The sequence below is a fragment of the Rattus norvegicus genome, chromosome 1, assembly GCF_036323735.1.
Source record: "Rattus norvegicus strain BN/NHsdMcwi chromosome 1, GRCr8, whole genome shotgun sequence".
In the NCBI taxonomy this organism is placed as follows: domain Eukaryota; kingdom Metazoa; phylum Chordata; class Mammalia; order Rodentia; family Muridae; genus Rattus; species Rattus norvegicus.
The window spans coordinates 255,943,115-255,963,553 of NC_086019.1; the positions used below are offsets into that span (position 1 = coordinate 255,943,115).

The 20,439-nt window shown below is 47.5% G+C and overlaps 1 protein-coding gene across 3 annotated transcripts in view; it reads left to right on the plus strand.

Annotated features, from left to right (window-relative positions):
- The window catches only part of Pdcd11 (programmed cell death 11), a 41,139-nt gene extending 20,917 nt beyond the window's left edge, over window positions 1-20,222 (plus strand). Inside the window, exons 20-36 of one of the 3 annotated variants that reach the window (NM_001107604.2) lie at window positions 1,985-2,541; window positions 3,331-3,393; window positions 6,564-6,669; window positions 8,313-8,402; window positions 8,565-8,667; window positions 9,034-9,211; window positions 12,601-12,657; window positions 13,220-13,342; window positions 14,580-14,702; window positions 15,139-15,427; window positions 15,569-15,685; window positions 16,274-16,423; window positions 16,558-16,805; window positions 17,365-17,533; window positions 17,854-18,007; window positions 18,168-18,333; window positions 19,010-20,222. In NM_001107604.2, coding sequence (NP_001101074.2) covers window positions 1,985-2,541; window positions 3,331-3,393; window positions 6,564-6,669; window positions 8,313-8,402; window positions 8,565-8,667; window positions 9,034-9,211; window positions 12,601-12,657; window positions 13,220-13,342; window positions 14,580-14,702; window positions 15,139-15,427; window positions 15,569-15,685; window positions 16,274-16,423; window positions 16,558-16,805; window positions 17,365-17,533; window positions 17,854-18,007; window positions 18,168-18,333; window positions 19,010-19,184 — 2,868 coding nt within the window. In that variant the 3' untranslated portion in view covers window positions 19,185-20,222. Of the gene's footprint in view, window positions 1-1,984; window positions 2,549-3,330; window positions 3,394-6,563; window positions 6,670-8,312; window positions 8,403-8,564; window positions 8,668-9,033; window positions 9,212-12,600; window positions 12,658-13,219; window positions 13,343-14,579; window positions 14,703-15,138; window positions 15,428-15,568; window positions 15,686-16,273; window positions 16,424-16,557; window positions 16,806-17,364; window positions 17,534-17,853; window positions 18,008-18,167; window positions 18,334-19,009 lie in introns of those variants that run through there. The other 2 variants (XM_063265069.1, XR_005487588.2) reach the window with 2 other exon arrangements.
- The last annotated feature ends 217 nt before the right edge of the window (window positions 20,223-20,439 follow it).

The window sequence follows — 20,439 nt, forward strand, 5'->3', positions numbered from 1 at the left end:
GGCAGCCTGGCTCACATGGCACAGACTGGCTTCATCCAGGGGACTATCTGGGTCTAATGTTGGCAAATGTATGATGTCATCCACCCCACGCCAACCCCGACCTAACTCTTTGGTTTTTGAGACAAGCTGGCTTTGAACTCAGTCCTGCCTTGGCCTCTCAAGTTTTTTCTTTTCTTTTTTTCAGAGCTGGGGACCGAACCCAGGGCCTTGCACTTGCTAGGCAAGCGCTCTACCACTGAGCTAAATCCCCAACCCCGCCTCTCAAGTTTTTTAAATAGGAAAAGGCAGAATTTAGATTTTTATTAGAAATAAATGTTGTAAACTAATTTTAAAAACAAATCTGAAACAGTCAATCTGAACTGGGCATCCTGGTGTCCAGGCCGCATGGCCACACACTGTCCTGACACCTCTGTAAGAGTTGGGTGTGGTGATGTGCTCCTTTGCCTCAGGCAAGCAGATCTCTTAACTAACCTGGTCCTGAGCGAGATCCAGGGCAGCCAGAGCTCCACACAGAAACCCTGTCTTAAAAAGGATAGGCTTAAGGAAAGTCAAATGGGCAGAGATGTTCTCTGGGCCAGAGGTATGGGACTGTATTGCTTATTCAAAGGGAAGTGCTTGGGAGGAGAAGTGTTTCAAAATTTCGGTTTTATTTCTGAATTTGTTTTGTTATTTGAAGTAAGTTTTCCCACCGTAACACTGGCTACCTTCCATTTCCTGAGCGCTGAAGTTATAAGCATACACCAGCATGCGAGGCAACCTCAGACTTTTTTTTTTTTTTTTTTTTTTTCTTTTCTTTTTTCCGGAGCTGGGGACCGAACCCAGGGCCTTGCGCTTGCTAGGCAAGCGCTCTACCACTGAGCTAAATCCCCAACCCCCAACCTCAGACTCTTTAAGATTTATTTATTTTATGTATGTGAATACTGTCACTGTCTCAGACACACCAGAAAAGGCCATCAGATCTCATTACAGATGGCTGTGAGCCACCATGTGGTTGCTGGGATTTGAACTCTGGACCTCTGGAAGAGCAGTCAGTGCTCTTAGCCACTGAGCCATCTCTCCAGACCAACCTCAGACTCTTGAACTTTGGAATATTTACACAGACATTACTGGTTGAGTATTCCTAATTCAAAAGGTCTGAAACCTGAAATGCCTAGAGCGTGACACTCCTGAAGTCTCATGTACCAGTGACCTCAGAAGCGTGGGTTTGAGCTTTTTTGTGTTCAGTCTGCATTTGATCATTATCCCAAGCAATTTTGTTGCTGATTTTTTTTTTTTTTTTTGAGATAGTTTCTCACAGTGTAGTCCAAGCTGGCCCAGAAATCAAGTGGCCCTAAACTCTCTGGTTGTCTTACGTCAGCCTCCCAGATGCTGCCATTACACTGTCAACATATGCTCGCTCTCTGTCATGGTGGAAGCCTCCTACCTTACCGTCCGAGTAAAGCTCAGGCACAGCAGACTCTAAATAGTGTGGGGTTGTGAGGCACACAGAGCAGAGCACTCTGTTCATGGAGAGCAATCAGTAAAGTCTCCTGCCTCAGTGGGGGAAGAAATAGTGCAGGACTGTGGCAGGATCCATCTGCAGGCCACTGGTGGTCTCTGAGCAGCACATCAGATTCACCATAATAACCCCCAAAGTTCTAGGATGGAACCTAGGAATTTAAATTCAGAACAAACTGAAACCAGCCATGCTAGCATACCCCTGTAATCCCAGCTCTTGGCTGGCTGAGGCAGGAATCTGGTGAGCTCTAGACCACTGTGGATTACCTAGCAAAACCTTGTCTGAAAGAAAAAGACCAATGCAAGGGGCTTCTGGGGACGCTGGGCCCTGAATGTTCAGGAAGGACATCCATGTCTGGTAGAAAGCTAGTTGTTTACAACCCAGTCTCCTGGGCATCGGGGAGCTTCTTCATACTCTACCATGTGGATCCATGAATAGGTCACCATGCTGTGTGGGAAGACTAAATGTGACTTCTCCCTTTTCCAGCTGAGAAAAAACAGCAGACACCAGGGAATTGTACAGCATCTGGAAGAGTCCTTCGCTGTGGCCTCCTTGGTAGAGACTGGCCACCTTGTGGCTTTCTCTCTGATCTCTCACCTCAACGATACCTTCCACTTTGACTCTGAGAAGCTACGTGTGGGGCAGGGTGTCTGCCTCACCCTCAAGACCACAGAACCAGGAGTGACTGGTCTGATTTTGGCTGTGGAAGGACCAGCTTCTAAGAGAATCAGGATGCCAGCTCAGAGGGATTCAGAGACAGTTGATGACAAAGGGGAGGAAGAGGAGGAGGAAGAGGAGGAGGACTTGACTGTGAGGTCTAAGAAGAGTCATAGCCTGGCTATTGGGGACAAAGTCACCGGGACCATTAAGTCTGTGAAAGCCACACATGCTGTTGTGACCCTAGATGATGGCTTCATTGGTTGTATCCATGTATCCCGCATTCTAGATGATGTCCCAGAGGGCGTCTCTCCTACGACCACACTGAAAGCTGGGAAGAAAGTCACTGCGAGAGTGATCGGTGGGCGAGATGTGAAGACATCTAAGTATGAGGTTTGGGGAGATTGGGCTGGCTTTGAGGGTACTGTGGCAATTACAGGAGGAATGGGAACATAGGCAGGGATTGCATGTAAATAATATTTTCTCTTAGTTAACTAAAAGGCAACCAGTCAGAATCCATTAGCCTATTATTTTTTTTTTTTAAATATCATGTAGCAATGAAAGGGTGGATTTAAACTTAGACCTGGCTAACTGCCGAGTCATTTCTGTAATTTGTAAAGTGAGAATAATGGTGTAGTCTACCTTGGAAGGCCATTGGGGAAACTGACAAAGTGAACGTGTATGCTACCTGCGTAGTAGGTTGCTCCCTGTGCTCCTATTTAGTATGTCCAAGTAGGCACATCTTCTGTTTTTATTGCGTGTGTGTGTGCACATGCACACATGCACTCGCAGGCACACACATGCTTTCACCCATGCATGGCAGTTAGAAGACAGCTTTTCTCTCCTGCCACCTTGTGTGGACTGAGGACGGATCTTAGGTGGGCCTGCGTACAAGCTGTCTTAATGGCACCTTAATCTAACTCTTGTCGTGTTATATTGGATTTCTTACCAAAACAAAAGAGAGAGTTCAAAATCCAGCCTCTGGATAGCATATTTAAGTCAGGTCTTTTCGGTGCCTGATATGGTAGTCCTTAAAGACCTCATCCCTGAGGTGAGCCTAATACAGTGGTGTGAGGTGGGTGGTCATCAGTTTGGGTGATGGTGGGACAGAAAGAGGTTGTTATCTGGGATCATCATGTTAACACTAAGAAGTGATTTGATTTCTTTCTCTCTAGGTTTCTTCCAATAAGTCACCCCAGATTTGTTCTGACCATCCTGGAGCTGAGTGTTCGGCCAAGGTGAGGAAAAACCTAGCAGTGGTCTCATGGAAAGAGCACTGGTCTTTGGAACTAATATCCCCGAGTTCTTCTTGAGCTGACTAATGTTAGGGCTTCTTTGTCTCTGTGTCCGAGTCTCCTTATTTCTCTACCCATACACACCAAGTCTGTGTCTCCATGGAATCGCTAATCTGCCTTTTCTCCTGGGAAGACTTCAGTCTCAGGTCTTACTACTGGTCCAGCTTAGCATCTCACCTCATGGAAAGATGACACTGTGCTTGTTTTTTTTTTTTTTTGGTTCTTTTTTTCGGAGCTGGGGACTGAACCCAGGGCCTTGCGCTTCCTAGGTAAGCGCTCTACCACTGAGCTAAATCCCCAGCCCCACTGTGCTTGTTTTTAAAGAATGGAGAGATTCTTAACTACATGCTTTTGTCTGGACTGAGAGTAGCAACCACATGAGCCTCAAGTTCTTGACTACTTTTTTTCTTTTTAATCCTCTTAAGGCTTAGATCGAGGTGTGAGAGTCAAAGTGGGCGTAGAGCAATGGTTCTCAGCCTCTGGGTCATGACACCTTTGTGGGGGTCCAACAACCCTTTCACAGCGGTCATCTAAGACCGTTAGGAAGTAGAAATGAAGATAATTTTATGATTCCACAGCATGAGGAATTGTATTAAAGGGTCACAGGATTAAGAAGGTTGAAAAATCACTGGCATAGAGGCTCAAACCTGAAATCCTAGCACTCGAGAGGCTGAGGCAGGAGGATTGCCACAAATTGAAGGCCAGGCTAGGCTGTAGAATAGAATGTCAACACTGTTTGCAGGGATGCTAGTGTCTAACAAAAAGAACCTTTCTGGCTCAACCCAGTTTTCTAGAACTCAGTAATTCTTGAAGTAAGCAGGTAGTCAAGAATACGTATCCTTTCAGCATGTGCAACTTCAGTGCTTGGTGACAGAAAGCTGACTTGGAACTGTAGGCCATCTCATGAGTTCTGCAGAGTAACACTGTCGTGTAAGAGACTCTGGCCCCTACGGTGTTGTCGCCTGTTCACGTATTGTAGCCATTTTGACCCTGCTCCTTTCTGTGTCTTCCACAAAAGACTCTAACCTTTTGGGGTTGATGGGTGTCATCATCAGTGAACCATGCTGAGGACACGTGACTATAAAAGAATGCCACTCGGGGTTGGGGATTTAGCTCAGTGGTAGAGCGCTTGCCTAGCAAGTGCAAGGCCTTGGGTTCGGTCCCCAGCTCCGAAGGAAAAAAAAAAAAAATGAATGCCATGCAGGGTCAGCCTAAGGTCTGGCAAGTTGTCAGTCTTATACTAAGGGATGTCATGGAAAGACTTTGGAATAACTTCCAGGTAGTGTCTGGTCAGCAGCCTGAGGGATCAGAGTTTCTGGGAAGGCTTGTGTCTGCCGTGGGCCCTATTTCTGGCATTCACTAGCATTGAATTCCATTTGCTGGCCATGTTTTTGAAACTTAATATTCAGCACATTAATTTTAGATTATTAAGATATTTGGTACAGGGGCTGGGGATTTAGCTCAGTGGTAGAGAGCTTACCTAGGAAGCGCAAGGCCCTGGGTTCGGTCCCCAGCTCTGAAAAAAAAGAACCAAAAAAAAAAAAAAAAAAAAAAAAAGATATTTGGTACATAGACCACATACTTTTTTTTTTACTGTGTTTTCCTTAGTTTTACAGGTTTTTTTTAAAAATAATTACGTTGTCTACAGTCTGTGAAAAATGAAAGGACTTTGACTGTATCAGTGGTTCTAGTGCAGTGTCTTTCCCTTTGCACCGTGATGTCATATATCTTAGTTAGCAACATTTTCTTCCCTCTTTTCCCCCTTCAGTATTTTGAGATAGGGTTTCACTGTGTAGCCTTAGCTGTCTGGAACTCTGTAGACCAGGCTGGCCCAGAACTCAGATATCTGCCTGCCTCTGCCTCTCAAATGCTGAGACTCAAGGTGTTGTGCCTGCCACTGCCTGGCTTGATGTATTTTTCTGTTTCCTTTAGTTTAAGATTGGCTTTTGTTAATGTACTCTCTGCTTCTGCCTCTGTGAGCTTTCTGTGTGTGGTAGCACTGGGCTAAATAAAGTGTGTTGCTTTTAAAAAGATGCTCCGAATGGATGGTTGTTGCACAGTGGCAGACTTACCTAGGGCATGCAAGAGCCCAGCACTGCTGAAAAGAAGTTCTGAGGAGAGAGATACCTGCATTAGTTAAATGATGGTAATTTAATCCTGTGAAAGCACCAGACTGCACCCATTCTGGATGGGTTACACTTGGCTGGTTTCTGATCTCCGTAAAAAGTGCAGAAAGCTTCTTACAGCATCACAGCAAACAACGCTGAGCTCACTCCCCTGTGCACACGCGTGTCCATTGTGTGGAATTACTGAGTCAGAATAGTTTCTGCATTCACTAGCACAGACAGTCATATTTTACACTTTAACAGCACCACTATAACGTGTGTGAATGAGTCTTCTTGTCTTGTTTTAGAAACCATCTGAGTGGGTAGTTGGGCTAGCAAGTCGTCCTCTTTTCTTATAATTTCTCTTACTCAGTCATTTGTGGATTGACAACTTTCAGATCACGTGTTCTTGCTTATTGATAATGGCAGCTTAGCAGAGGCCAGAGGCCTGGCTCTGAGTCAGGCTCTGACTTCAGCTCCTGGCTCAGCCGCAGGCCGTCAAGTTACTGTCTTTGCTTAATTTACACATGAAGCTGTGGTCAAGTTCAGCCACATGTTTGTAAGAGCATTTCTGCAAACTAAAGCAATAGCTAAGGTACTATGGGAAAAATGAAAATAATTCTTTGTTTGCTTGTTCTTTGTTTTTTTGTTTGTTTGGGTTTTTTTGGTTGTCTTTGTGACAAGGTTTCTCTGTGCCCTGGCTGTCCTAGAATTTGTTCTATCAACCAGACTGGCCTTGAACTCCCATAGATCCACCTGCCTCTGCCTCTTGAGTCCTGGGATTTATTTACTGTGTTTATGAAAGATTCATGAATTAGTTTGCCCCTAGTTTACATATAGATTAATGACTCAGAAAAGAGATGAGCAGTCCCAGATTGATTATTGTAAAGATTCTCCTTTAACGAGAGAGATTGTCCGTGCGAGTCCCTCACCCCCACTTGAGGAGGCCTTTCAAGTTAGAATCCACTCAGCAGTTGGCTTACTCTTTTTTGATTTTTTTTCAAACAGTGAGTTGAAGGGTGACTACAGGGCTCTTAATACTCACTCTGTGAGCCCCATGGAGAAGATTAGGCAGTACCAGGCTGGCCAGACTGTGACTTGCTTCTTAAAGAAGGTGAGTAGTTGACTCTCCCCATCACAGGGTTGACTTTCCTTCAGAGCAAAGTGGGCAAAACTGGAGTCAGAGACTGTGCACTGGGCATTTGGAGTCTGTCCTTCACTGCCATGTAGGGCTATGGGTGATAATACCCAGCCTCTGCCCTGAAAAACCTGTCTCTAGGTGGGATAGGAGTAAAGGTATAGTGGCAGGGAGCAGACATACCACCACTAGTGTCCCTTCCATGCCTGTCCTGGCCCTCGTCACAGACTCTAACGAGCTGTCTTTCCAACCTTTGAAGATGCATGTGTTCATCTGGAAGTTTCAACTGAGTCAAAACACCAAAGATGTAATGGAGTGAGACAGGCCTGAGTAGTTGAGTCAGTGGGTGTGATGTTAGTCTGGGGGTCTCTGCTTTTATGGGTGGAGAAACTCAAGCACCATTACAGACACTGGATGGCCAACTGCCGCTGTCCAGTAGAAGACATGGTGGAGCAGCGCCAGACTGATGCTGTCCAGAACCCAGTGGACATGTTGTTCCAGGATATGGTCCTCAGCATAGAGCTGCTGCAGCCGACTATTCCATGAGCAAGTGTGTCCTTGGCTGAGCAGGATGAGCCGTCTCAGAGACTGACTCACCTTTGACATCAAGTCTGATTGGTGCGACCACTCTGAGGTTTCCCTCTGACGTGCGAGCTGTGAGCTGGACAGTGGGTGCTGAGGTAGCCAGCTTCATAGCCCTCTCCAGAGGGAAGGCCAGTCTTCCCACTGTTTGGGTTTTTTGGTTAGTTTTATTTTGTCTTGCTTTGGTTTTTCTTTTTGTTTTTTTGTTTTTGAGACAGGGTTCTATACTTTGGCTGGTCTAGAACTCACTATCTAGACCAGGCTGGCCTTGAATTCAGAGATCCCCCTGCTTGTGCCCCCAAGTGAAGTATTACAAGTATCTAACTACGTACCCGGCATGAAGTCATTGCCAGAGTCTCTTCCATAATCATCCTTCTGGCATCTCACTGATGTCTGACCCCTCTAACATCATTCCTGGGGCATTCATAACCCCAGAGGACTGAACACAGCATATAAGGTTGTTCATGATCGGTTTGCATATTTCATATCCCAGTTACCATGGCAGCCATCTTTGTTTTTCCTGTCTGTATCATGCTGGCTCCTATGCCTGGTTTGTTCATTTTCCTTCTGCCTAGTATTCTTTTAAGGGTCAGCATCTAGGGGCTGAAGAAATGGCTCAGCAGTTAAAAGCACCATCTGCTCATCTAGAGGTCCTGAGTTCAGTTCCCAGCAACCACATGGTGGCTCACAACCATCTGTAATGGGATCTGATGCCCTCTTCTGGCCTGCTAGTGTACGTGCAGATAGAGCACTCATATACATTAAATAAGTAAATAAATCTTTTAAACATAGTCGGCATCTCTCATCTCATGTGTTTGTTGGTAGCAGGATATTCCTGTGGCATGTAGCACTTCCTGCATGCTGCGTGCAGCTCTGGTTATTTGTGTGCAGTGATTGAAGCCCATGAGATGTGAAGGTGGGCGGGGCCACAGGATGGATCCCTGCCCTTGGGGAAATGAGGTTCCTAAGAGAGTACATTTTAGTGCTGGGCCGGCCAAGGCTGTTCTTCCATCTGCCCTGTTCCCGTTCCCCCACAGTACAATGTGATGAAGAAGTGGCTTGAAGTGGACATTGAACCAGACATCCGAGGGAGAATTCCCTTGTTGCTCACTTCGCTCAGCTTCAAGGTCAGGTCTGGAGAGAAGATTCAAGAGTTTGCATGGGTTATATGGGTACCTGAATAAATATGGGGCTTGGTGGTTTGGAGGGTGGGGACTTAAATGTTATATTTTTGGATAAATGACAGACTTTATGGGAACATTAGAACTTTTATTTTTAAATCCTTTCAGGTTCTGAAACACCCAGACAAGAAGTTCCAGATTGGGCAGGCCATCAAGGCCACTGTTGTCGGCCCAGACATTCCCAGGGCTTTCTTATGTCTGTCACTCATAGGTGTGGAAAGAAGTGGTACCTGGGTGGAGAGGGCCTGGGGTGGGAGGCTTCAGTTACTGAGGTTAGAGACCTTCAGTGTCAGAAAGCCAGAAGAGAGCGTTCCAGGAGAGGGTTGGTTTGTTTGGTTTTGGTGTTCTTTTGGGCTTTGTTCTCCAGCTTGTATGACTCCACCGATCTCTCATGTCTCCTTTTCCTAACCTTGGTTTTCTCAGGTTCTTTAGAAGGGATTACCTGTCTTCTGGCTATGGGGTGCATGGCTTCAAGCTATGATGAGCCTACTCAAGTTGGGGTGGCCTCCACCTCTGCTGGGTTGGCAGGCTAGTAGGCCACACTGCCAGCTGCTTTCTTGTCTCCTCTTCCCACCAGGTCCTTACAAACTTGAGGAAGGTGACGTGGCCATGGGCCGAGTGCTAAAGGTGTTGCCCAACAAGGGACTGACTGTCTCCTTCCCCTTTGGGAGGATAGGGAAAGTCAGTGTGTTTCATTTGAGTGACTCCTACTCCGAGGAGCCCCTGACAGACTTCTGCCCCCAGAAGATTGTCCGGTGAGCCATGGTTCTTCTTTTGCCTAAGTATGAAATTGGTGGGATTTTCTTTAACTGATATGTGATGTGTATGCGTGTTATTTTTAGTCCTCCCCTGCCCTGAAATATTTAACAGGTTTACATACTTAAAATTGCTACCAAGTTGAACTGCCAAAGCCTTTTCACTGGAACGCCCTACATTTATTAACCTCACACACAGATGAAAATGGGAAAGCTGCCAGCTAGGTATCTTTTGACATAAATAAATATCACAAATTCTGTGTGGATAGTGTTCAAGGTGACCTTTTGTAAAAAGCCAGTCAGATAGGCCTCACTTGCTTCCCCTGAATAAAGAAATGGAGTGGATTCAGTTGCAATGAATTGCAAGTAGCTTCTCCATTGTCTCTGTGATGATGCACTTCCTTCACTCTGCCGATAGAGGGCGCGCTCTTGCAAGCATCTTTAGTGGCTAGCTTCTGCTGTGTGAATTTGCCAGCAGTCGGCTTTACAGGAACCATGACACCACAGAGTCTTCTGTACTTAGCCGTCTTCTCCTTGAACTGGAGCCCAAGAGCTAGAAGTGGCACTAATTAGAGAACAGCTAGGGCACAGCTTCATCTGAGAACATGACTGGTTTAAATGTTTGTTAGCATACAAAATAATGGATGTCGTGGACTATGGCGTTTTCACACATCAGAGCATTGTGCCTTGCTGATGTCATCCCTCCATTACCTTCTCTATCTCTCCTCCTTGGCTGCTGAGACACCCGCCTGTAGTCTCCCTTCTGCTCCCATGTTGCAGGGTCAGTTAGATCTAGATTCTGCATATAATAAATGTGTGCCCCTGTCCATGTGCACATGCACATACGTGGAGGAAGTGTGACCCTGTCTTTCTGAGTCTGGTTTATCATGATGAACCCCAGTTTCACCCATTTCCTATAAATGATGCAATGTTATTCCTTATAATTAAGATTATACTCTTTGTGTACATGACATTTTCTTTATCCATTCACCTGTTGATAAGCATCCAAAGTTAAAACCAGTTTTGTGGCCTTTTGTTTTTGTGTTGCTTTTTACTGGAAAGAAAACCTCAAATATGAGTGAGTTCTTCTCCTGCCTGCTTTGGCCATGTATGTATGCTTTGACCTCTAGTCTTTCCAGACTTGCACACATATGTGGGTGTAGTTCTACTTCATTTAGCAATAGAACTTCCCTGTACATACTATTTGAAACTTGCTTTTTTCTCAAAACAGTTTATCATGAATTTCTCTTTCGTGCTAATATCTTGTTCTTTCACCTTATTTTTAGTATTTATTTGTATTATACCACTTTTATCAACCTTATTTAATCAGTTCTCATTGACAGACAGTAATGTTGAAATGCCTGTCTTTTGTACATGATTATAGTACAACTTTGAAATACATTTATAGAAGGAAATTTAATGGACCAGTTGATGTTAAATATTTTGCAAAACTGTCCTTTACTACATCCCTATGCTTCCTTGTTAGGATTGTAAGACTGGGTTTTTTTGTTTGTATGAGGGCGTGTGTGTGTGTGTGTGTGTGTGTGTGTGTGTGTGTGTGTGTATGCGTGAGTACCATGTGGATGCTTGGTACCCACAGTGGCCACGAAAGGACATTGGATTCCCTGGAACTGGAGGTCCACCGTGTGAATACTAGGAATCAAACCCAAATTCTCTGAAAAAAAAAAAAATAGCCAATAATCTTAGCTGCTGAGCCTTTTCTCCAACCCAGACTGGATATTCTTAATTTTTATTTTAGTCATAGAATAGGCAAAAATTATCTTTCATTTTGACTTACATATTTTTTAGTTAGACTTTTAAAAATATTTATTTTATATGTATCTGTCAATGCACCATGTGCATACAGTTACCTGTGGAGGCCAGAAGAGGACATTGGGTTTGGAACTGGAGCTGTTCAGTTGCTCCATAGGTGCTGGGTCCCCTGCAAGAACAGAGAGTACTCTTCCCGCTGAGCCGCCTCCAGCCTGTTAATGTGCACTTCTAACTCTCTCTCCATGTTCTTTCCTGTGCTCTTGTTTTCCAAGCCAATTGCTTTCATTTATTCAAAACATTTATGTTTTTAATTAAAGAATCTGTACATGTTTTTTGCAAAAGGATATCAACCTTGGGGGCGCAGACTTTATAAACCGTTCAGGCACCCACAAACAAACCTGGGTCGGAATTATCTGTGGTTGGTTGTTTGGTTGGTTTTGTACTAAGACACAGGGTCTTATGGGCTGGCCTTAGACTTGTGGTCCTCCTTAGGGGATCTAAGAGTTCCAGGTTCTAGGAGCAAGACTTATACCACAAGCCCCATTCTTAGTTCTAAGGCCATTTCTGTAGCCTGAGAAAAGTGGCCCTGAAGAGCCAGGTTCGAGGTGTGTATCCTACTTCCAGCCGAGACAAAGCAGAATGCACACCTCCGGGAACAGACTCGGGAACAGTCACGGCCCAACCCCATCTCATGTCCCAGCTCCTGACGTCCGTCTAAGTTGTCAAGTATTTATCCAAACCAAACAGCACAAAGATACCCAGAGCCCGGCGTCAGACAAATCTCAGTGAATCCTAGAGACACACTGGTCATCCCTGGCTTGCCTCTTGAAGCTTACAAAACGAGGGTGTGGTGTGGCTTTTAGCAACATAGTCATTTTAATACTTTTATGACAGCCAGACCTGTGGGTAGCATGCAATTAAAATCCCCTCCTCCTGTCAGACGTGGGCAGGAATCATTTGCTCAGGTAGTGCCTGAAACCTACTCCAGCATCAAGGGCTCTGGTGCTTGTGAGAAGCACATCCCTGCTGTGGGAATGTTTTGCATTGACTTGAGGTCCCTGGTCCTTCCCCTCTAACCGTCTGTTTCTACTTAGTGATGAAGGACTATGCATTAGTTTACCTGAGCTACTTTGGAAACTACTGAGAGTCAGTCTTGCTTTCCCTCTTCCAAGTCTCTCGCTGCTCTGTCTGGCTCCTCTCCACCCACTCAGTTGTCCCTGGGTCATATTTTCTGTGGTTTTTCTGTCTCTATGGAGATTAGGGTTAAGAATTACTGTGGGGATGTTGTCGTCTCATAAGTACAGCTCTCTCCCAACTCCTGAAGACTACGACCCAATAAACTCATAAGGTGAAGTTAACAGCAGCTGAGAATGTGCTGAGTGCCTCTAACCTAGCAAGCCCTTCAGGAGCACAGTGCTGGGTAGAGTACCATTCTGTCACCTCGTGGCCACGCGGCTGACTGGAGCTCAGCTTGCCCATATCGTGAGAGTGCTTACTGCACATCACCTACCTGAGTGAAGAGTAGGATTACTAAAGACTTATCTTACTTAAAACTTTATGCATGTGAGTGTCCAGAAATACTGATGGTCGAATGCGTCCTCCTTTGCCTGTTCCAGATGTTATATCCTGTCAACAGCACACCGTATGCTGGCCCTGTCACTGCGATCATCCAGGTGAGTGTTGGTGTTGGGATGAAAAAGGAGAAGAAACAACTCAGAAGACTTAGGCTGTAGGGCGTTTGCCTGATAGAACTCTTGAGGTTTCTCTCTTCTCTGCCCATCTGTACACTGAGCCTATTTTTATTTAAGTATGTGTGATGGGTTGGGGGTTGGGAGGATGGGAGTGGGGTTTGGGGAGGGGAGGAATGAGTTCCTAGAAGATCCAGGCTTTTGTTTGAAGGGAATGGTTTGCTTACCTAAATGTGGTATTCAAGGTAACAAGATGGTACTGGTGAGGGCAGGTGTCTAGTTCTGGGGTTCATGATCAGGGCTGAGTGTGGAATAGAGGGGGTTGCCCATCATTCCACTGGGTAAGGTCAGGGTTTAAATGTGACCTCTCTCTGGCTTGTTTCTGCATAACCAGCTGCCAGACACGGAGCCCTGGCCCAGCAGGCTGGACTCTAGATTACAGTCTTCTAGGTGCAGAGACAAAGTCTTACGCAGTAGGTTACTGCGGGGTTCTGGGGGAGAGCAGCAGTGGCAGCGGCATGCGTATGTAAGCCTTGTATCCCTTTAGGACAAACAAAGAGACAAAAAGTAAAATAGAAGACCCAGAAGTGAACTCCATCGAGGACATCCAGGCAGGGCAGCTCCTTCGGGGCTATGTGAAGTCCATCCTGCCGAGTAGTGTGGTCATAGGGTGAGTAATGGAGCCAGGCACAGGCTTTGGGGCTCCAGAGAGTCAGGTGCTCCCTGAGCTGCCTCTTGGCCCTGGGCTTCCTGCCTCCTCCCCAGTCAACTTTGATAAGAGTAGAGGAGAGCATATGTATTGCCAGTCGGTAAAATTCTGAGTTTTAAATACTTATGTTTATGTTTTAAGTGTTTTGCATGCATGTGTATATGTGTACCATGTATGCTCCTGGTGCTCTGGTGTGTGCAGAGGTCAAAAGAGGGCACCAGGTCACGTGGAATTGGAGATCCACATGGCTGTGAGCCATCATATGGGTGCTGAGAGCCAAATCTGGGTTCTGAAGAGCAACAAGTGCTCTTAAACATGAGCCATCACTCCAGCCCCAGAGCTTTGTTGTTGTTTGTTTTTTTAAGTTTCGAATTATTTCTTTTTTGATGTTTTGGAAAAAGAATGATATTTTCAGTTTTAAATTCTGTATGTCTTCTGACTTTAGTGTTTGATCATGATTCTTTGTTGTATTGTTCATTTATCCGTCTGTTATCTATTTTGAAGGCAGGGTCTTGCTATGTAGCTCTGACTGTCCTGTAACTTACTAAATATATCAGGCTGGCCTCGAACTCAGTGTTTCACTTGTCCATGACCTGACTGTGTTGATTAACGGTGTGTACTGCCTTGCCTGTCTTCTTGAGTCTTTTTTTTTTTTTTTTTTTTTTTTTTTTTTGGTTCTTTTTTTCGGAGCTGGGGACTGAACCCAGGGCCTTGTGCTTCCTAGGTAAGCGCTCTACCACTGAGCTAAATCCCCAGCCCCCTGAGTCTTAATGCATCACATCATGTTCCTAAGCCCCGGCACTCCCATTCCCTCTCTCCCAGCACCTGTCCTCTCTGTCTGTTTAGCTGTTTGGATGTTGTGGTGCTATAGAGTGCGGAGGATAACTAGGGAGCAAAGCTTTAGTCCCAGCATCCTGCAGGCAGAAGCAGAGGGTCTCTGAGTCCCAGGCCAGCCAGGGTTAGAGAGCTCACTGATGGGCTCTTGCCTAGCTTGCCTGGGTTGGATTTTCAGTACTTCAAATCAAACCCGAATTCATTCCTTCAGTATATATGACGGTTTGTTCCAGAGCCAGCCTTACCCTCCTGGGTGCCGTCACCCAGTGTCTCATGTGTCCTGTCAAAGTCTGAGGCCTGGGACACTGGGTATGGCTGGTTGTGTTGTGTATATACTACAGGGCTCTTGTCTGTCTCTTTTCAGCCTTGGACCTTCAGTTATGGGTCTGGTCAAGCACTCACATGTCTCTCAGTGTGTCTCACGTGAGAAAGAGCTTTACGACAAATGCCTCCCCGAGGGAAAGCTGGTCACTGCCAGGGTCCTATGGTAGGTGTCTTCTCCTCCCCTCTCTGTCCCTTTCTTTGGTGTGAATCAGACCCCCCTTCTATGAGAGCCCTGCCCTGGGAAGAGGTTTTGAGGTAAACTCAGAACATACAGGCATGGGGTAATGATGCATCTAGTGTTCTGATGAGTGAAAAAAACCTCCGATTGAAGCCTCTGACCTCAATTCCAGCCTTAGTCCAGGAGTAAACATGGCTTCTGTGGTTGTCAAGCAAGCACATCCATCCTAGATGCTCCCTGGCTTTTTCCACTGAGCAGGTGAAATGTGTAAACTGTGTCTGAGAATACTGAGCATCCAAGACAGGCGGGCCCTGACTGACAAGGAAAGAGGGTCTAAGTGCTGACCAGGCAAGGTCTGCACGCCTGTGGTGCCCAGTCACCTCTGCCCTTACTTTCTGTCTCTGTTCTCCTCCCGCATCAGTGTGAACCCCAAGAAGAACCTGATAGAGCTGTCGCTCCTTCCCAGCGACACTGGGAAGCCGGATGTGTTCTCTGCTTCCCCAGAACCACCTCTTCCTAAACAAGAGGGGAGAGAAGGTGGGACTGAGAAGGGCCTGAAAGGAGAATCGAAGAGGAGTCAGAGAAGGAGAGAGAAGAACCAGAAGATGCGAGAAGAGTCTGGGCTGTACAGCCAGGAGAAGAAAGAACCCCGGAAGTCACAGAGGGGTGGGCAGAGCAAGCGGGAGCGCCAGGAGTCTGAGAGCGAGCAGGTGAGTCCCTTTCTCCCACGCCTCTCCTCACCTGTAACAAGTGTTTGAGAAGTGAGCTGCGGCCGCCACCGCCCAGACTTCTCTGAGTAGACACCATGAGGGTGAGGAGAAACTTCCCATCCTACATACCCACCATTTCAGGAACTAGTGAACAAGAGGCCAAAGAAGTCTGGGGCACCAGAAGATGACGACAGTGGTGTGGAAGTGTACTACCGGGAAGGAGAGGATGAGGTGGAGGAGCCAAAGGTGCCTCCCGGGGTAAGGCTCACCACTGAGTGGAGCGAAGGTTCGGGAAGGAGCTCCTTGTCTTCCCAGCCCCGTCCTTGTTTTTCTATATAACAGTGGGTGATGAAGAGGTTACCTCAGCCAGTCCACCTCCCTGAGGTGGGCCTGTTAGCACAATGGCATGTTTACCAAGAACTGAGTGAAAGAGGTGCGCAGATAAGAGAGGGCACAGCCTGATGAGCCCATGCTCCTCACAAGTGGGAGCCGTGGAGAGGACTCTGTGGAAGTCTCAGCCGTGGGGCAGGGTTTGCCAACCCCTGCCACCCTTAGTGTTTCTATTCCAGACTTCCGTGTGTGTGTGTGTCTAAGTGACTTAGAGTATTTTCTTTTTTTTTTTTTTTTTTTTTTCGGAGCTGGGGACCGAAACCAGGGCCTTGCGCTTGCTAGGCAAGTGCTCTACCACTGAGCTAAATCCCCAACCCCAGCTTAGAGTATTTTCAAGTCACTGCTGTACCCTCAGCAGACAGAGACCAAGGAGGCTGGCTTTTGGGGTGGCAGGAGGGGGGAAGGGGAGCAGGAAACAGCCTGGCCTGTGCTTCCTTCAATTTTCTGACCCTGTAGGGAAAACAGAGCAAACCCACAGAGGTGCCCCGGCTGCAGCTCTCTAAAGGCTTCATCTGGGACGTGGGGCTCGACTCTCTGACTCCAGCCCTGCCACTCCGAGGAGAGAGCTCAGACAGCGAGGAGGATGAGCAGCCACACCAAGCCAAGGTGCTGTATTTCCTGCAGAAACTTCTCATTCCCAACTCTGACGCCCTCTTCTGCGCAGGGGTCTGCCACGGCTTGTACCTCAGCTCCCTCTGCTTGCAGGAGCACATGACTCACTCTCCCTCCTTCCGTAACAGAAGAAGAAGGGCAAGAAGGAAAGGGAGCTGGAGAAGCAGAAGGCAGAGAAGGAGCTGTCACGCATTGAGGAGGCACTCATGGACCCCGGGCGACAGCCAGAATCCGCGGACGACTTTGACAGGCTGGTGCTGAGCTCCCCCAACAGCTCCATCCTTTGGCTGCAGTACATGGCTTTCCACCTCCAGGCCACCGAGATTGAGAAGGCCCGGGCTGTAGCTGAGAGGGCCCTGAAGACCATCTCGTTCAGGTCTGGCCTGAGGCCTTTCCACTTTGTTTTGCCTTACAGAGTTTGCCACCATGGTTGGTCAGGCCAGTAGCAGCCCATGGTCTTTCGGGCTCAGTCTTATTAAGTGTAGCCACCAAAACAGATCACTCATTAATATTTTATGGTCCTCTTCAATGAAATCGCTATGGCGACATGTAGTCTCTGTGTGCCAGCAAGATTCCCAGTAACACAAGCAGAGTGGGGAGAGCTCAGCATTACTCGGGGTTACTCTGAGCAGAGTAGCTCTCTGAAACCTAGTCTAGAGGCATGACTGTCTTTTGCTTTGCTGTCTTCTTGGGGGAGAGGATCAGACCCAAGATTCTGTTCCAGCCTGAACATTGGCCCAGCGAGTAATTGGCTGGCTTTATGCCCAGGAATGGAAGGAGAAATCGGGAGCCCTAGACTCGGCAGTAAGAGATAGGGGGAGCACAGGTTCCCCTTACAGTAAGCTGTCTACTTACGAGTAGACTTGGGGATGTAACTGTTGCCTAGGAGATAGTTCATGGCACCCAACGTTGAGTTCTACCCATTCCGCCTCCAGAGAGGAGCAGGAAAAGCTGAACGTGTGGGTGGCTCTGCTGAACCTAGAAAACATGTACGGCTCTCAGGAGTCGCTGGCCAAGGTCTTCGAGCGAGCTGTGCAGTACAATGAGCCTCTCAAGGTCTTCCTGCACCTGGCTGACATCTACACCAAGTCCGAGAAGTTCAAGGTAGGGTTACGTTCCGTGCCTAGATGCCTGGATGCTAGACTCCTGAGCAGGTCAGGGCCACAGTCTGTGAGAGCCCTACCTCCTGTGTCCCCAGACCACATATCAGCTCTTCCCTTTCCCTTCCCAACAGAGGTGAGAATACATGGAGGGATTACTAGGGAAGCTCCCAGGATTCTGTGTCCTACACTGTGCTCTCTTGAAGATCTTTCTGGTCTCCTCAGGCCCTACAACCAGTGAGCCAAGTCTACCTTCCAGGAGCATAGCCTGTCTGTTGTCCCTCTGAGTGCCACACACCTTAGCTTACTGTGTTTTTCCCACAGGAAGCTGGTGAGCTGTACAACCGGATGCTGAAACGATTCCGGCAGGAGAAGGCTGTCTGGATCAAATATGGTGCCTTTGTTTTGGGGAGGAGTCAGGCCGGGGCCAGTCACCGCGTGCTGCAGCGAGCCCTGGAGTGCCTGCCCACCAAGGAACGTGAGTGTTCTTCCCAGGTCCCGAACCACACACACTCAGGACTGCTACTGTAAGTGGCAGCTAGTGAAAGGTGGAGTCACTTCTGACTTAGAAAAGCTGAGGGTTGTGTTGTGGTGACTGTCTTGAACTGTCTGGGCTCTCACTTGTCCTTTCCCTGCAGATGTGGATGTGATTGTCAAGTTTGCCCAGCTAGAGTTCCAGCTCGGGGATGTGGAGCGGGCTAAAGCCATTTTTGAAAACACACTGACCACCTACCCAAAACGCACAGATGTCTGGTCAGTCTACATCGACATGACCATCAAGCACGGCAGCCAGAAAGAAGTCAGGTGAGGGGGACGACAGCCCAGGGCCGACTGCTGGAGTGTGGGGTAGGAAGGGGCTTTGGCCATGTCCATGATGTTTAGCCACTCCCTGGCAGCTCCCTGTTGTCTGACTTGACACTGAGAAACAGCTCCCTGGTCCACCTTCGGTCTGTACCCGGAACCAGGAGACTTGGGGTCCCACATGGCTCATTCTATGCCAGTCTCTCGTGGATGGAACCTTCACAGGCCTGCTCTCACTTTTGTCCCTCACAGTCCCTGCAGGCCCTGAGTTTAAGTTTGCTTCTGTCCTCATCTGTCCACCTTCCAGGAGTCTGCCCTCTCTTTCCTTAGGAGTTCATACTGATAAGAATAAGAAATGGGGTGCAGGGGCTGGAGAGATGGCTCAGCGGTTAAGAGCACTGATTGCTCTTCCAGAGGTCATGAGTTCAATTCCCAGCAACCACATGGTGGCTCACAACCATCTGTAATGAGATCTGGTGCCCTCTTCTGGCCTGCACATGTACATGCAGGTGGAATGCTGTATACGTGATAAATAAATCTTAAAAAAAAAAAAGAAATGGGGTGCAGGATATTAAAGGGACCCAGTAAAGGTCCCTAGTAAAGAGCAAGTTGGGGAGCGCTAGCCAGGTGGCATGTGGTAGGGGCCCTAAGGAAACAGCTACCCTGGTCTTCCTCACAGGGACATCTTTGAGCGGGTCATTCATCTGAGCCTGGCCCCCAAGAGGATGAAGTTCTTCTTCAAGCGCTACCTGGACTACGAGAAGCAGCATGGCACCGAAAAGGACGTGCAGGCTGTCAAGGCGAAGGCCTTGGAGTATGTGGAGGCCAAGAGCTCGGCGCTGGAGGACCAGTAGCCCAGGCTCCACCGGACGCTGGGAACAGCAGGCCGCCTAACCTGCAGCAGGCACCTGGACACTGGGAGCCGTTGCCGGGGACTGTTGGAATCGCTGCTTTTTCTGCAGCGTGCCTGTGGGCTGTGATGCTCATGGAAGGCACACGACTCACTGATGCCAACTTCCTCATCTTGTCAGAATAAAGAATTTTGAGGATTTTTTTGTAAACTCTCAAAAGATTGTTTTAAAATATTTTCTTACTGTGGTCCTGGCAGCCTGGAGCATGCTACATGGACCCAGCTAGCCTTGAACTCTGAAGGGATTAAAGGCACATATTATCACTTCTTGTTTTAAAGTGTGTGTTTGTGTGTGTGTGTGTGTGTGTGTGTGTGTGTGTGTGTGTGTGTGTGTGTGGTGTGTTTGTGTGTGGTGTGTGTGTGTGTGGTATGTATACACATGTACTTTTTTTTTTAATTTAGAGTGCTATAGATTGAGCCGAGGCCTTACATGTGCTATAAAGTGTTCTTCCACTGCTCTGCACCCTAGCCCTTGAGGTTCGATGCTCTCATTTCGCTCCTGAGGCTGCTCAGTGTTTAGGCAGCAGGCTCTTAAGCTTCTAGATTAAAAAAGCAAGCATTTCTCAAAGGCAATGCCAGTGGATTTCATGGTCAGGTTCCCACTTTGTCCCTTGGCAAGCTCTCAGCCCACTCTCGAGGTGGGTAGCTGGAAAGACCTCAGGCCATGTGGTCTTGGGGTCTAAGCATTGTCTTAGCCCAGCCTGTACTATGTGCCCTGTTTTGGAGGCTGGGAGACTAAGACCAGAGGACAGAGGAAGAATCCAGGAGAAAAAAGGGAAACCAAAGCTACTAAGGAAAGCTGAAAGCATTGGTTAAACAGCCCGGTCTCACCCGACTCCCCTCAACTCTGGCACAACCCAGCTTTCTGGGATGCTGGCACAGAGCCTTTTAGTTGTTGGGGTTTTGTTTTGTTTGTTTTTGTTTTTTGTTTGTTGGTTTGAGTCTAAAAGAAATTAAAAGCTTTCTTTGACAGAGTCTAAAATGTTCTCTTTTCTGTGGGAAATGGCTGGGTGGGATGCCAGGAAGCAGGACAGAAAAGGAAGAGCATGAGGTTTTAGAGTGTGGAGGTAGTCGATGCAGGGCAGATAGGGAAGAGGAGCTGAAGCCTGCTGTGTGCAGACAGATGTTTTCAACTGAGCTGACCCCTGCAAAAGGCCAGGCTGCCTCTCCTCGGGCTAAATCACTCAGGCAGACTGTCA